Here is a 16,223-nt window from a genome sequence, read left to right on the forward strand (position 1 = left end):
AACGGGTTCGATCCCTGGTCGGGGAGCTAAGATCCTGCATGCTGCACTAGCGGCCAAAAAAAAAAGACAAAAAAACAAAAAAAATTCCACAAAACAACAACAACAACAACAAAGATGTTCTTAATGTTAAATGAAAAATAAAAACATGTTTCAGAACAATAAAAAAGCAGAAGAGTTCTCTTGCTAGTCTGGAAGCAAAACAGCCAGGTTGAGATAGGAGGGGCTGCGTGGCAAGGCCCTGAGAACGACCCCCAGGTGCTGAGAGCCATCCCCAGCTGACAGCAAGAGAACAGGGACGTTAATCATGCAGCTGCAAGGCACCGAGTTCTGCTAACGACCACATGACCTGCGCAGAGGACCCTGAGCCCCAGGTGAGATTGCAGCCTCAGCCAGCACTTTGATTTCAGCACAGTGACACCCTGAGCAGAGGACTCAGCTAACCTGCTCCTAGATCCTTGACCCACAGAAACCAGGGGATAAAGACATTTCTGTTATTTTAAACACATAGTCTCATCTTCCAATTCGGTGGAAACATTGTTGTATCCCCTGGCAGAAGCATTCCCTTATTGGATACTTAGATATCCAAACCAGCAGAGCTCAAAGTTGTCAGGACAGGAAGCAAAAATCTGCAAATGGGTTATAAGATGTAATAGTGAGAGAAGCCACTTGCACTTCTGCCACTTGTATTCTGGCTATAGGAGCGAGAACACCATGTAATGCTTTCTGATCCAGAGCATATACTGCACCTGTAAGACAGAACCCCATTCTTTCAGGATGTTGTCTACCAACTGGTACCATCAATGAGTCCTCAGTAACCATTTCCCCTCTCATTTAGGCCAGTCACTCCCAGGTGATGGGGGATGTGGAAAGACGAGTTAATTCCATGGGACAAGCCCTATCGCTGCACTTCTTCGCTGTGACATGAAGTTTCTTGATCAGAAACAATGCTGTTTAGAGACTTACCTGGTGGTCCAGCAGTTAAGACTCTGTGATCCCAATGCAGGGGGGCCTGGGTTCAATCCCTGGTCAGGGACCTAGATCCTGCACGTCGCAACTAAAGATCCCGCACGCGGCAGTGAAGATCCCACATGCTGCAACTAAGAACCAGCACAGCCAAATAAATTAAAATATATATATATATATATATATAAAAGAGACAATCCTGTTTAGAATGTAAGGTGGTGGATAAGGCATTCTTGTGAGTCCATGAATGGTAGTGCTAGCAGAAGCATTAAGCGCAGGGAAGACAAATCTGTATCCAGAATACAGGTCTATTTCCATGAGAACAGATCTCTGCCCCTCCATGATAGAAGTCCAGGGTAATCAACCTGCCACTAGGTGACTGGCTTGTCCCCCTGGGGATGATGCCATATTAGAGACTCCAGGCTGGACTCTCCGTTGGCCCATTAGGCACTCAGCAGAAGCACTAGCCAGGCCAGCCTTAGTAAGGGAAATTACATGTTGTCGAATCCATACATAACCTCCATCCTTGCCACCTCAGCCTCTTTGTTTAGGGGTCTATTGAACTAGCGCTGCAGTGCTGGGGAAAGAAGCTGACTCACATCCATAGCGAGGTACTTTGTCCACCTCATCATTAAGAGCCTCTTGTGCAGTTGATGGCCTTTGGTGGGCATTCACATGGGACACAAATACCTTCACAGTCTGTGCCAATTCAAAGAGGACTTAACTAACGTTCTGGTCTCCACTCAATATGTCCTTAATCCCAGTCCCCACTTGTCACAATTTTTACCCATCTTGGTTAACTTCTACCTATCTTCAACATGATTTCATCTAGACCCCCTCTCACCCACTTTTCCTTTCCAGGTTATTCTGAAGCAAATTCCAGGCATCATATCACTTTATCTTGAATATTTCTGTATCTCTAAAATATAAATGCTATTTTGAAATAACCACAATACTACTTCACACCAAACCCCCAAATCATTTTATATCAAATATCTATCAATGTTTAAATGTCCTGAACTACCTCAAGCATCCAAATAAAGTCCTAACACTGAAAAGAGTTCATATCTAGTAAACCTTTTAATCCATGTTTTCCTTTTTCTCTTTTGTTGCAGGATATGTGTTGAAGAAACCCAGCTGTCTTTCAAGTTTCCCATAGTCCTGATTTGCTGATTATAATCCTGATATGTCAATTAACATATTCTTCTATCCCCTGTATTGCCTAAAATTTAACGGTTGTATCTGGAGGCTAAATCAGATCCAGGTTTGATTCTTTCTTGCAAAACAACTTCTTGGGGAGTGTAATGTGCTTTCCTTAGGGGGCACATAGTCTTCTTCTCATGCTGGAATGTTATCAGTCATTGATGATCATTGCTAGAGCCCTGAAATCATGAAGAGTTGAAAAGAGGGATATCCTATCACTTTCTTCATTTGGTATGTATAAAATACACACACACACACACACACATTCTATAGAGAAATTTTCCTTCATCAACAAGCTGGTTACCCAGAAATACAGTTCATGTAGAGAAAGCAGAACAAATGCTTTGCTTTTTTCCCCAAATTTCAAAGTAACAAGTTGATTTCCTGGCATCCTCTAAGTTGACCAATGAATTTTATTTTAATATCATTATGAACTCATGCATTTAAACATATCTTATGTGTTTCAAACCATTCCAGTTGTTATCTTCATTGATGCTTAATTCGTATCATCTCTGCCAGTGAGAACCAATCCACATTGGCTCTTGGATCCTGTTGAGTTGTCTTTCATAGTTGCCAAGATGTTCCAGGCTCATCTTGTACATTTCCTGCCCCAGAGCTGAAATCACCCATTTCTTCAAGGAGCCTTAGTTCCTTTTAGTAGAAAATGGTATATAGAGATCACAATCTGGGCATTACTAGTTTGGTCATTATTTCTAGGTCTTTTCAGTAAACAAAGCTAGGAGATTCTATTGTTAATTGTTTTATAGCTTTACTTAAGACAAAGTAACTTATGAGTTCATACTAACACTTCCAAGTCAAGCCCAGGATTTACTTAACTTTATCAGTCTTACACCTGTACTTACTTCATCATGAATTCTTTCTGATCACCTCAGCCAGAAGTGATAGGTCTTTCTTTGAATTATACCATCTCTTCAACAACTTTTGTCACAATCAACATATTAATCTTTGATTTGTTATTTTTGTATCTTAGTTTCCCTTCCAAATGGTAAGCAATTTGAGACCAGAGTCCCTGTCTTTTTACTCTTTGTTAAATTAAGATAAAATTTCTAAAGTGCTAGTGCATTTCCTGACACATAAATATCACTTTCTCTTTGAATCCCTCAAAATATGGAACAGGACTATTGTACTAAATTTAAAACATGATTGTCAAAAGGATAAATACAAAATCAGGTTTATCCTCAACTCTCCAGATATAAAGTACCAGAAACCCTGATTTTAGTGGCAATTACGTTAAAGATATTAAGGTTGTTTGAAATAAGTTTTATTTCACAGATATTAAACAATTCTGAACATTTACAACTTATACAAAGACTGGTAGCTTTTATATTTTAAAAAGTGCTACACTAAGAGAACAGGAAAGAAACGGAGACCACAATAACATTGCAAATTATAGGTTCAGGGAATGGGAATATGAAGAAAGTATTTTAATCTTCTACAAAATCCCAAAACCAGTTTTGATGGAAGGAAAATGAATACTGGATCTAAAAACAGTGTGAAATCACACTTTGGTCTGTAAACACATTTAATTTTGTTGTTTCATTCAGATGTACACATAAAAATTATATAAGGGGTCACAAAAATGAACCATTCAAAGGTATAATACAAGAGAGGTAGGGAACAAAAATGAAAGGATTTATTTTGGTAGCTCTTCAATAATGATACGAGACACCGAATTCCACCCCGTAGAGGCATCTCCTTTCGGGTAATCTGAGCAAGTTCCAACCCAGATAGCAATGTCTACTAGTCCGGCACCAATTCCTTCACAGAGTCCTTCCACTGCAAAACAAGGTGAGAATTACAAGTCTCTATAGAACAAAAAGCAAAGACCTTTAGCTCAACTGTACTACTTCAGCAAGCTAGGTTAAATCTACTTAATGTACAGGGAATTAAAAATGCTAATACTTAATAAAGGTCTCATAAAGATAAGTTCTCTTTTTCTTAGCACATAAATATTTTTTAAAGATGTATACATAGCCATTCTGAGAAATAAGCTTCACGTGGAATTTTCTTAGAGGTTTTAATCATAAAGGGAGACTTTGTTTAGTTACAGAGATGACCTAAAACAAAAAAAAAGCAATTTATTTGACTAAACAAAGGAAGCCTCACTTTTGTTTTTTTCTTTTTGCGGTACGCAGGCCTCTCACTGTTGTGGCCTCTCCCGTTGCAGAGCACAGGCTCCGGACGCGCAGGCCCAGCGGCCATGGCTCACGGGCCCAGCCGCTCCGCGGCATGTGGGATCTTCCCGGACCGGGCCACGAACCCGTGTCCCCTGCATCGGCAGGGGGACTCTCAACCACTGCGCCACCAGGGAAGCCCAGAAGGCCTACACTTTTAAAAGCCAAGACTTTGACGTGATCTGTAAGTCTTTTTTAAAGAAAGCCCTTTCCAACACTTACCTGTATACACTTGATGGTATTCAACTAGAAAAAAAAGGACTTTTATAACATTAAAAGTAATTCTAACATAATCATCATATCAGTCCTTCAATCCGGAATTTCCTCATCATGAAAAAAACAAAAAACTAAGTAAATCCTGTTTTTCCTCTGTGTTTTTATGCTTTATAAACACGTGCCTTTTCACAGGTCCTCTCGACTTTCACATACTAATATATATAAGTTGCATTCCTTATCAAGGCTCTTCTCCAACATTAAAAAATTCCCCCAGGGGCTTCCCTGGTGGCGCAGTGGTTGAGAATCTGCCTGCCAATGCAGGGGACACGGGTTCGAGCCCTGGTCTGGGAGGATCCCACATGCCGCGGAGCAACTAGGCTCGTGCGCCACAACTACTGAGCCTGCGCGTCTGAAGCCTGTGCTCCACAACAAGAGAGGCCGCGATAGTGAGAGGCCCACACACCACGATGAAGAGTGGCCCCTGCTTGCCTCAACTAGAGAAAGCCCTCGTACAGAAATGAAGACCCAACACAGCCGAAAATAAATATAAAAATAAATAAATTAATTTTTTAAAAAAGACCTAAAGAAGAAATACATGGTTAATATCTTAAAAAAAAAAATTCCCCTAGTGTTGATTTTAATGGGCAAAAGGTACAACCCCTTTGACGTCTGTGTCAGGGGGAAAAGGTTGGCAGATTGGCACATTCTTTAAGAAAACCGGTTCTTACATATAAGTAGGGTAGGGATGACCACATGTGACTGGTTAGTTTTCCTATCTGGTTAAGGTTAGTGCATTTGAACCGAGCCAGGGGTTGCAGGCCTAAAGCAATCTGCTTCCACCAGCTGTGACATCAGTGAATTGAAGGCAAGTCCCTCTGAATCTGGGGACCTGTGACTGGTTCAGGCCCCTTTCAAAGTTGGGAGAACTAAGCAGTGCGTGCCCACAATCCCATTTAATCTAGAATTCTCAGTATCATGCCAGGTGAGAAAGCCTAGAAATCCTCATGTTCTCCCAAGGTCTTGACATCCACGGTCTAAAAATTTGTTCACTTAATCCCATAGGAGGTCAGACAAGTTTGCGTTTAGTGTCAGCCTCACACGGGGAGAGTCAAGTGGTCACTTCATGGTCTTTAACAAATGAAATAATGTTTTTAAAATGAATGAACATTTTCGCTGTGATAAGGTAGTACTGCAGCTTATTAAACACCTAAACTATGTTGGATTAGGGGTTCTCAACCTGTTTTCCTCCTAGATCCAGGTAAGAAGACGACATCCTAATGTATGTCAAACTCCCATGGACATATCCAAGGCTTAACGTCATCCTCTGATGTGCAAACTGTAAGTGCATCCCTTTCCTTTCCCTCGAGAAAGAGTACCAGTGTGCAAGGGAATTTATTATAGAGGTAACCTTTAACTCATCTTAAGACAAAAACTGTTATGAATAACAAATTACTTCTGACATTCTACCCAACTGATCACACCAAATAAGTTTCCACAACATGGTTGGGAAATGCTATGTTAAATAATTTACAAAGTATATGTATGTATAGGTCACAGTTCCTAGGCCTGAGAGCTTACATTATAGCAAGATATTAACACACACATTTAAAGATACTACAATAGTAAGTAAGTTGCTTATATCAACTACTATTTAAACACATATCATTTCCTAGTCAAATTTTGTATTTTATACCCAGATTTAAAAAATTTTAGTGACTGCTTCTCAGATGGAAAGCACCTCTTCATTTACAGCACAGAACTTAGTGAAGAGGCTTTTTCATCTGATCAAACCTTGTCCTGGGAGACAAGAGAGCAGGGCTCTGGTTTCTGCTCTCCAGGACACTGAGCCTACTGTTCAGGGTAAGATACTTTATTTCCCTGGACCTCCTCTGTGTGCAGAGAGAAGGGGTTAAAGTATCTTCTTTACATCTTGAGGATATTGTGGGGATCTGAGGAAGAAAATGGAAGGGATGCCCTTGATTTCTTAGGGATAAATGTGCTCTATTCAGTTGGGGGATCAGTATCTGACTTGATCCCTAAGAATGCTGAAATATTTCTTCTGGTTAGCAGTGAGGGGATCTCTTCTCTTCCCTCTGACATTTTTAAGTACAAGCTTCGTGAGAAATCCTTTCAAGAAATCAGGGAAATGAAGCTATCGCTATGGACACCTTGTGATTCTCTCGGCATGTGTTGTTACGGTGTGCCGCACCCCCAGCTCCTGCCACACAGCAGCTCAAGAAAGCAAAACAGCTGGCAGCCAAATACTCATAGTGGTGTGTCTGGGTGATGACATTAATCGGTAGTTTTTTCCCCTTCTACTTTTGGTAGCTTCTAAACTCTTTCAATGAACCTTAAAATACAGCCAAACAAACCCCAAAAAACTCAACAAAAACAAAACAAAACAAAAAACCCAATAGTTTTGGGTTTTTTTGGCCACGCACAGCATGAGGGATCTTCCCTGACCAGGGATGGAACCCGTGCCCCCTGCAGTGTGAGCGTAGAGTTTTAACCACTGGACGACCAGGGAAGTCCAAGGTGTTTTTTTTTTAACAGCTTAAGTGACCACTGGTTTAATCAAATGTCGTTTCTTTTATAGGAGGTAGAAGCAAACAGAGAATGCAGGATCAATATAGAAATGTTCTCTTCTACAAATGCAGCAGACTGTACCTACCTTTTTGAAGAACAAGGCAGAGAAATCAGCCTTCTTATCAATCTAAGCGAGTGGTTCTCAAGCTTGGCTGAACATTGAGATAACCAGGAGAGACTTCGTTTGTTTTTGCGGTAAGCAGGCCTCTCATTGTCGTGGCCTCTCCCGTTGCGGAGCACAGGCTCCGGACGCGCAGGCTCAGCAGCCATGGCTCACGGGCCCAGCCGCTCCGCGGCATGTGGGATCTTCCCGGACCGGGGCACGAACCCGCGTCCCCTGCATCGGCAGGCGGACTCTCAACCGCTGCGCCACCAGGGAAGCCCCAGGAGAGACTTTGGAAGTCCCATTGCCTGGGGTGCAACCAGACCCATTAAGTCAGCCTTCATGGAGGAGTGTTACCCAGGCACGGTGATTTTTTTAAAGTTCCCCAGTTGAACACAAGGTATAGCTAAGGTTGAAAACCACTGCTCTACGGCATTATTGGCTATTTCGCCATTTCATCTAACTCAGTGATTTTCAACCTTATGATCTTTTAAAAAATACAGCTGCTGGGGTCTTACCCCAAGATTCTGATTCAGTTGATCAGAGATGAGACCCAGGCATCCACATAGTTTTTAAAAGATCTATAAGAAATTCTGAAGTGCAACCAGGATTGAGAATTATGCACAGAAAGCTTGCTATGACCTACCATGATAGTGGACAGAAAACTAATCTTTGGCCTCTAAAGATCTGAGGCACATTCTGTAATGTCCCCATTCTACGTACCAGAAGAAGTGCGATGAATATTAATTGTCGAATTCAGTTCAGGGCTTCCTTGGTCCAAATAAATTATGGCTTCAATAGGAAGAGGTCCTGAACATTCAGCTCCATTGAACGTGAAATACCAACGCTGACAGCATGCGCTTCTGCATTTTAACCGAAGCGAGCCACTGAACAAGACTCTTAGGGCGCTGTTCGAACGCATCTTTGTGAATGTACACTCCTGTCACAAACACAGAAATAGGCCTTAATTAGCATTTTCATTTTAATTAAAAAGATGCTTTCAAATTGTATTGTGCATTTTATTTAATGATCCTTTTCCCCAAACTGCATTTAAAAAGCTTAGCTTTTACAGAGGGAAAGCAGTTCTCTGCAAGATGGAAAAGAGACTCTGATATTAGAAACTCAAAGAAAATAGAATTATGGCTTTCTTAGAATTATTCACTCCATTGAGGGTATCTTTCAGTTTTTACCAAAAACAGCCAGTCTTCAGTATTTTAGACCAAAACAGTCTATGTATTTACTTTTCTTTTTATTCCAAAATTATTTCCTATGTTCTGGATACTACAGATACAACAGTAAACAACACAGAATCCCTGCCTAGCACTGCCCACATATATTACTTTGACCTGTTACTTTTTTAAAAAAAAATATTTATTTATTTATTTGACTGCACTGGGTCTTAGTTGAGGCATGAGCAGTCTTCATTGCCTTGTGCGGGATCTTTTAGTTGCGGCATGCGGGATCTAGCTACCTGACCAGAGATCGAGCCCGGGCCCCCTGCATTGGGAGCACGGAGTCTTAACCACTGGACCACCAGGGAAGTCCCTGACCTGTTTCTTTTTAAGCAACAGAAAACAGTATCAGGAGTAAAGCGTAGGTGGGGTTTTTAGTCTTTACCTACATGACACAACGATAAGACCCAGGTCTTTGCAAAATTTGTTTGTCTATTGGCTCCTGGTCCTACTATCTTTTACCCGTAGAAGGCTCCCAAACCCATTCTGACCACTGCTAAAAGGAACTTGAAAACATATTGTATTAATAATCCAGAGTCCACAGGGCAAGTTTTTAGAGAGAACTCAGCCAGCAACTTTTGATGAACTATAAATAAGCAACCAGTCTATCAACGTCAGGTGTTTAAAGAAGTAGGCAACATTTTAACAAAATGCCTTCTAAGAAATCACATGTGGAAATATAACTGGGCACAGTCACCAAACTATGGAAGCTATATGGAAATTCGACCACACAGAAATCAAATGAAGACAGTCTCAAACATTTTTATAGCTAATAGAGCAGACATTAAAGAGCTGAAAGAGGAGCAGGGATAATACACAGATTGCTACTTAGAACCTGAGAGTTTTATGAAAATAAAATCTCGTCTATTTGCCTGGTGGTAGTAGTGGTTAATATCAAGGAATAATATATTGTGGATACAGAACCATGTACAGAGTTTGTCAACAGAAGAAGAAAGAGGCTTGAAATGGCACCAGCTTTAACTCTGTGCCATCCCAGTGGACTCGCCAGTTACTTTGGAAGCAAACACTAATCAAAGTGACGGAGTCATTAATCCAAATGCATTGCCAGACAGGCTATTTTGAGTAATTTTTCTCCCTAAATATTACAGAATAATTTTAAGTGGTCATTGTAGTGTATCTCTGGTCCATTCTACTTCGCTTAAGCTTAGCAATTTTAAGCTGGGTCTGCTACCCAGAATAAGGACAAATACCAGTGGACTCCCCACCTCCAGATAATTCCAATCATGTGTTAATTTCTTGGATATTTCTTTCCACCTTTATATCTGGAGCCCCAGCAGAATTTCTTAGACTAATTTAAAATCACTTTAGGACAAGATTGGAAAGTTGCTTACTTGTCCAACACAGACACCTATGCTCTCCCTTTTTGTTTCCATTAAAAAAGAGTAAGTTATTTTAAGTATTGTTAGGGTTAAAATAATATGGTGATATATTTATCTCAGAAATAGCTTTATAAAATTAATTCTGAAATGTTATCAATGTTTTCACTAATTCTAAGTTAGAAGTCACACGGTACCCATTCCTTAATATTTTTTGTCTTTTAGTAAAAATAAAATAAAAGCACACTTAAAATTACCACTCAACTATGAAAACCTTTAAGTTTTACTTCAACTTTAAAATAATTCAGACTTTACTTACCGCAATTTTTCCAAGGTCTATGCCATAATTCAGTGAACTCCACGAACACTGCTTATAGTTAGGCGTCCACGGCTCCTCAAAGACTTCCCTCAGGCATTCCCCCTTTTCTCCTTTGAATCCATCTCGACCTGGGACCCCAGGGGTGCCAGGGATGCCATTGGTCCCAGGGCTCCCATCTCGCCCAGGCACCCCCGCGGGCCCTTGTAAGCACATGCCATTATACTGCATCAGAAAAAAGAACGGGGGAAAAACTCCCTTCACTTAAGATTCAAGACTCAGTCTGATCAGAACTGCATGTATTTTGAGGCCTTGGAGTCAAGAATCCCTTCATACCACTTGCCCATGTTCCAGATGAGTTATTTTTTATATATAAAGAACCAATTTTTAAAGTCATTTCTAAAATATTGGGATTTCTTTCCTATTCTTTTTTTTTGGCAGACTTTACACACACAAAGAAGAGAAAATGATTTCATTTGCCTGCTTTTTTCTACTGCTCATTAGAAGCATACATAATTTTTAAATGGCTGTATTATAAGGTAGACATAATTTGATACACTGCTCTTTTCTTCTAACCCTACATATTGTAAAGAGACTTGGATTTCAGAATTATACTTTTACAATTTTATGCAAACATTGCACTATTTGGGGATCGTTATTTCTATTTTTTTTCTATCGTTAACATTATTGTAAAGAAAGTCTTTATCCACATAGCTTTTTTCTTCTTTTCAATTATTTCCCTAAGATAAATTCTCAGAGATATAATTATAAAATGAAATCTTAACTCAATAGTTATCTTACACTGGCAATATCTCTAAGTTGGATAAGCATACCTGCTTCTCCTCCCTATTTTCATGTGGAGGAAGTGTTGGAACACTTCTGGCCTCCAACCCCACTCAGCCCTCCCCACCAAGAAGGAATAAATAATCTCATTGCAAGTGACCATTAGTCTTTAATAGGGTGGCAGTAATCTAACAAACTCTTAAGTGCTAGGATTATCTGTGTTTTCCTTGAGGGGGTGGTGCAGTAGTATCACGTAGAAGTTGAGTGATAGATTCTAGAGTCATATACTATGGATTTTAATCCTGGCTCCACCACTTATTAGCTATGTGAGATAGAGCAAGTTATTCAACATTTCAATGCCTGTTTCCTTAACTGAAATATGGGGAAAAATAATAAAGATTCTTACCTTGTAGGAGATTTAAGTGAGATAATACATAAAATGTACTAGAGCAGTACCTGGCACATAGTATAGTCAGCCATGATTATTCTCATTATTTCCTCAAGACCATGTGAGATAGTGGCCCAGAGCAAGTGTGTCCACTCCCTTGAGTGGACTAGGACTGGGGAAGAGAGCATTAGCAAACCTGCTGGCTAACACACATAGCCATAAGCCACACACAGCAATATAGCTGCATCGGTGGTAAAGCTGGATCTCCATCTGCCTAATTCTTGTGCCTATCCCTGAATTGGTCAATTATTAGACCCTTCAAACCGCACACCCAATTCATTTAAATTTTAACAATCCCTATTTGTATAAATGATCTAACACTATCATTCTCTATAAATATACTGTCCAGTGAGAACAAAAAAAAAAATCAAGATTCCTTATATATTAAAATAACTTCAAAGCTTTTTTTTTAACATCTTTATTGGAGTATAATTGCTTTACAATGTTGTGTTAGTTTCTGCTGTATGACAAAGTGAATCAGCTCTATGTATACATATATCCCCATATCCCCTCGCTCTTGCATCTCCCTCCCACCTTCCCTATCCCACCCCTCTAGGTGGTCACAAAGCACGGAGCTGATCTCCCTATGCTATTCAGCTGCTTCTACTAGCTATCTATTTTACATTTGGTAGTGTATATATGTCAATGTCACTCTCTCACTTCGTCCCAACTTACCCTTCCCCCTCCCCGTGTCCTCAAGTCCATTCTCTACGTCTGCATCTTTATTCTTGTCCTGCTCCTAGGTTCATCAGAACCATTTTTTAAAATTTTTAGATTCCATATATATGTGTTAGCATACCGTTATTTGTTTTTCTCTTTCTGACTTACTTCACTCTGTATGACAGACTCTAGGTCCATCCACATCACTACAAATAATTCAATTTCATTTCTTTTTATGGCTGAGTAATATTCCATTGTATATATGTGCCACATCTTCTTTATCCATTCATCTGTTGCTGGACACTTGGGTTACTTCCATGTCCCGGCTATTGTAAATAGAGCTGCAATGAACATTGTGGTACATGACTCTTTTTGAATTATGGTTTTCTCAGGGTATATGCCCAGTAGTGGGACTGCTGGGTCGGATGGTAGTTCTATTTTTAGTTTTTTAAGGAACCTCCATACTGTTCTCCATAGTGGCTGTATCAATTTACATTCCCACCAGCAGTGCAAGAGGGGTCCCTTTTCTCCACACCCTCTCCAGCATTTATTGTTTGTAGATTTTTTGATGATGGCCATTCTGAACCGTGTGAGGTGATACCTCATTGTAATTTTGATTTGCATTTCTCTAACAAAGCTTATTTTTTAATTTCACCATCTAGGATTGGATATGGTCATATTATTAAATTCAGTAATGACACTGCCTAGGAAAGATCCTTATGTATCTAATGTTTGCCAATCAATCTTCTCACATCACCAATTTGATCTTTATTTTGCTAAATGATTTTTATGACTTTGACCAGTGCTATTTTCCTGACTTTAAGAAAAAAAAAAAAGACACTTCTATTTATTTGCTGCCAGAGAAATAATAAGAAACGTATTTAACAAAATTGCAAAAGTACTCAAAGACACGCTAAAGTATAAAACATTCTAGTTGGCTTTATTTTATACTTAATTTTCATTTTGGTAGATATACTTTAATTTTACTTGGTAGATTTAAATTTAAATTTAGTAGATATACTTTAATTTTCATTTACTAGATAGGTTACTTTCACTAACAGACATAGGCAATGTTTACACAAAGATTTCAAGTGGGAAGGGAGAAACAATAAAACTTCTGGTATTCTTTGATTTTTTTCACTGTTATTCCCCTCAGAGCAAAGTTTTATTTCTCTATATATGAGCAGTTCTTAACGGGGACAATTTTGTCCCCCAGAGGATACCTGGCAATGTCTGGAGACATTTTTGGTTGTCACAGCTTGGGAGGGAGAGATTGCTATTGGCACCTAGTGGGTAGATGGCAGGGATGCTACTAAGCATGCCACATGCACAGCACAGTCCCCGTAACAGAGAATCATCTGGCCCCAAAAGTCAATTGTGCCATGGTTGAGAATTTTTATTCACCTTTTTATCTAAAAACTGCATTTCAGAGACCACATAATTTTACTGAATTCGATTCCACAGGTATTACATCTGCCTTCTTTCACTTCTTTCACTAACCCAGCACATGATTAGTATCAGGTAGGGGGTTCCATAAATGTCTGTGGAAGGAACCCCTGTTTCTTTCACTGGCCACCAGGGGGCAGAGCTTGTTGCACGCTTGAAAGGAAGGCTTTGAAAGATCCTGTACAAAGAAGCTGCTTTATAGAATCTGTTGAAACCTTAATGACTGTGTGGATTCTTTTCCCCCAGCAAAACCAAATCCAATTACAGGATGCACCTGAGCCAGGCTGCACAATAAAGTTTTCCAAGTCGGGCTAGAGTTGTGGGAAACCGCAGGTACTGTAAATCCTTGGAGGGAAAGAAAAAAAGTTGCTAGCTTTATAGGGAAAGGGGGTATTTTGTGTATCATAACGACAGATTCATAAAATGCAGACTGCACATGAACCACATTCATTTGGTACAGTTTTAAACAATTTAGGCACTAAAAATAGAACTGTAGCCCTGAACACACAGTCTGCTTTGTGGAGCAAAATTACATAGCACCACACCAAAAAGTGCAGTGTGGAATGGCAGGAATTTTTTTACAGAGCGTTTGAATCTGGCATAGTTCTAGCTTCCAGAGAGCTTGGCTTATTAGCTCAGTTTACAATGGCAGCTTAACAAATTCGAAACAGTTTTTTATCAAAAAAATGCCCCCTCTTATGTCCTGAATGCCTGTAACACTACATTTGTCTGCTTAAAGATTGAAGTTTATCATATACCAAGGAATATAGTGGTTTTGAAAGAATCACTCTTGCTTCAGGGTAGAGACCCACTCTGCCCTTCACTGGGTTTGTTGACTTTTAGAAGGAAAGAGCTTTAAGTAAACAGGCCTTCCCATAGATTACCCCTTCAGCAAGCACTTGGGCTATTTATTTGCTCTCCTGGTAACTGTCTTCTCCCCTTAGTTCGGCTGTGATGCTCCTACCTGGTGCTCACAGGCTGAAGACCCAGGGTGTCTGGAAGGGCTGCCCATCTGTCTAAACAGAACAATGAAATGGGTCCTTGGAAGGTTAGTGCTGGGCCCCTTCATTTCCCCTTCTGATCGTAAACCCTCTGAACAATTCCTGGCCCAGCTGTGGTCGTCCAACAAAGTAAACTGCAGCCCATACTCCCTAGGAGGATGACCCAACATGACTCACTGTCATCACGTTACAAAGAGTTGGACGGATGTTGGGTGAAGATTGTTATTCTCTCCCGCTGGCAGACGTGGCCACCAGCCTCAACAAAGGACACATTGCAAGTCCCTGGCCCAGGCCCACCCAGGAGATCAGATAGCCCAGGGTGTCCCAGGCAGCTCCCTGGCCCACGTTCTAACCTAGCCAAGCTCCCCATTCTACTCTCATTGCAGCCCTAACCCTCTCCATCCCTGCGGGGGGTGGGGGTCGGGAATCGATGGGGGCTCAGAGGTCAGAAATTATTGGGCGACTCCCTGTACTCTGGGGCGTCCCACACGACCCGCGGCGCATCTCTGGTTCACGATGGCCCTCTCATACCGGTCTACCTCGCCAGTTCCAGGACTCCACTACCCGCAAAGCCCAGGTCCTTCCTTCCCTGGAGACTCAGGCAAAGCGGGACCCCCAGGCGCACGCTAGACATACACCCCCTCCCCCGTCCCCGCTCGGGGCTCTGTCCCCTCCACCGGACTCACCAGGTCCACCACCTCCCTCTGCCGGAGCACAGCCTTTTGCTTCCCCTTGGGGGTCTCGGAGGCGCTCGACGGCGCCTGCAGCTGCAGCAGCAGGAGCAGCAGGAGGCCGAGGAGCCGCTGCGGGGAACCGGTGGCGGGGCCCTGGAGGCGCATGGCGCGCGGCGGCCCCGGGACGCGCGGAGCAGGCGAGGAGGAGGAGGAGGAGACGACCCGGGAGCCGAGACGTGATCCCAGTCCGGCCCCGCCGCGCTCCGAGGCCACCGCCGGCTGCATCAATGCGCCTTTCAGCCGCACGCTTCCCTCCCGCCCCCCGGACACAGGAGTTTCCCTCCCGTCATAGGTCGGAGCCCTCACCCCGAGCCCGACGCGGGGCGGGCCGACAGCCGGGCCCGCCCCCTCCTGCGGCCGCTCTGCCCGCGCGGACCCTCGGGGGCTGTTCAGGCAGCTGGGATCAGCCCCCCTGCAGAGGCGGGGGAGGGGGTTGGGGTTGGGAGGGGTGGTGCGGATGCGGGTGGCCGTGTTTAGTGAACCACAGGTGGAGGCTTCGAGAACCGAGTGGAGACGGCACCGTTGAAGTGAGCATTGAAGAGGCCCGTGCCTTCACCTGGGTCCAGGAACACCTGGGTCAAACCCTGGCACCGTGGGCGAGCTATTTTGAGAGATGACGTTTTTGGGGGGCGTAGGAAGGGCTGGGAAGGAGTCATAGATAGCATCAGGTTCTCCCAGGGGCCCGTGACCCACATAATTACCTGCTTCACAGAGTGCTAACACAAAGCTCCAGGAACCACATAGTCTTTAACGCATACTCTCTGTCCTCTTGGCAGTACTGTGGAAGTTGATACCTCCTCTGCTTGCCCCATTGACAGACGGGGAAACTGAGGCTCGGGTGGTTAGGCAGCATTCAGTGGTAGAAGTCCACTTTTGAGCAGTCATTCTTGACCTCTGATTGATAATTAGCTTTTTCTAACCCGCTCTGTCCTCCTTCGTCCATTCTGGAAGAAAGCATCCTCAGAGACCCAGGCCACCCACCAGCTAGGGTCAGGCTAGA

At 42.3% G+C, this 16,223-nt stretch overlaps 1 protein-coding gene across 1 annotated transcript; it reads right to left on the reverse strand.

Moving 5' to 3' along the window:
* Positions 1-3,462: 3,462 nt before the first annotated feature.
* CTHRC1 (collagen triple helix repeat containing 1) lies at positions 3,463-15,538 on the reverse strand. The gene is made up of 4 exons (XM_079901576.1): positions 15,176-15,538; positions 10,155-10,376; positions 7,990-8,206; positions 3,463-3,963 (listed from the first exon to the last, which is right to left on the reverse strand). Exons 1-4 carry the CDS (start codon positions 15,446-15,448, stop codon positions 3,821-3,823), a joined length of 855 nt encoding a protein of 284 aa, XP_079757702.1. The 5' UTR covers positions 15,449-15,538; the 3' UTR covers positions 3,463-3,820.
* Positions 15,539-16,223: the final 685 nt, after the last annotated feature.

The sequence above is a fragment of the Stenella coeruleoalba genome (assembly GCF_951394435.1).
Source record: "Stenella coeruleoalba genome assembly, chromosome: 17".
NCBI lineage: Eukaryota > Metazoa > Chordata > Mammalia > Artiodactyla > Delphinidae > Stenella > Stenella coeruleoalba.

Coding starts and splice junctions, on each gene's coding strand:
- CTHRC1 (XM_079901576.1), bottom strand. CDS start 15,448: ATGCAGCCGGCGGTGGCCTCGGAGCGCGGCGGGGCCGGACTGGGATCA. Junction 10,377..15,175: donor AGAGGGAGGTGGTGGACCTG/GTGAGTCCGGTG, acceptor TTTCTGATGCAG/TATAATGGCATGTGCTTACA. Junction 8,207..10,154: donor TAGACCTTGGAAAAATTGCG/GTAAGTAAAGTC, acceptor TGTTTGTGACAG/GAGTGTACATTCACAAAGAT.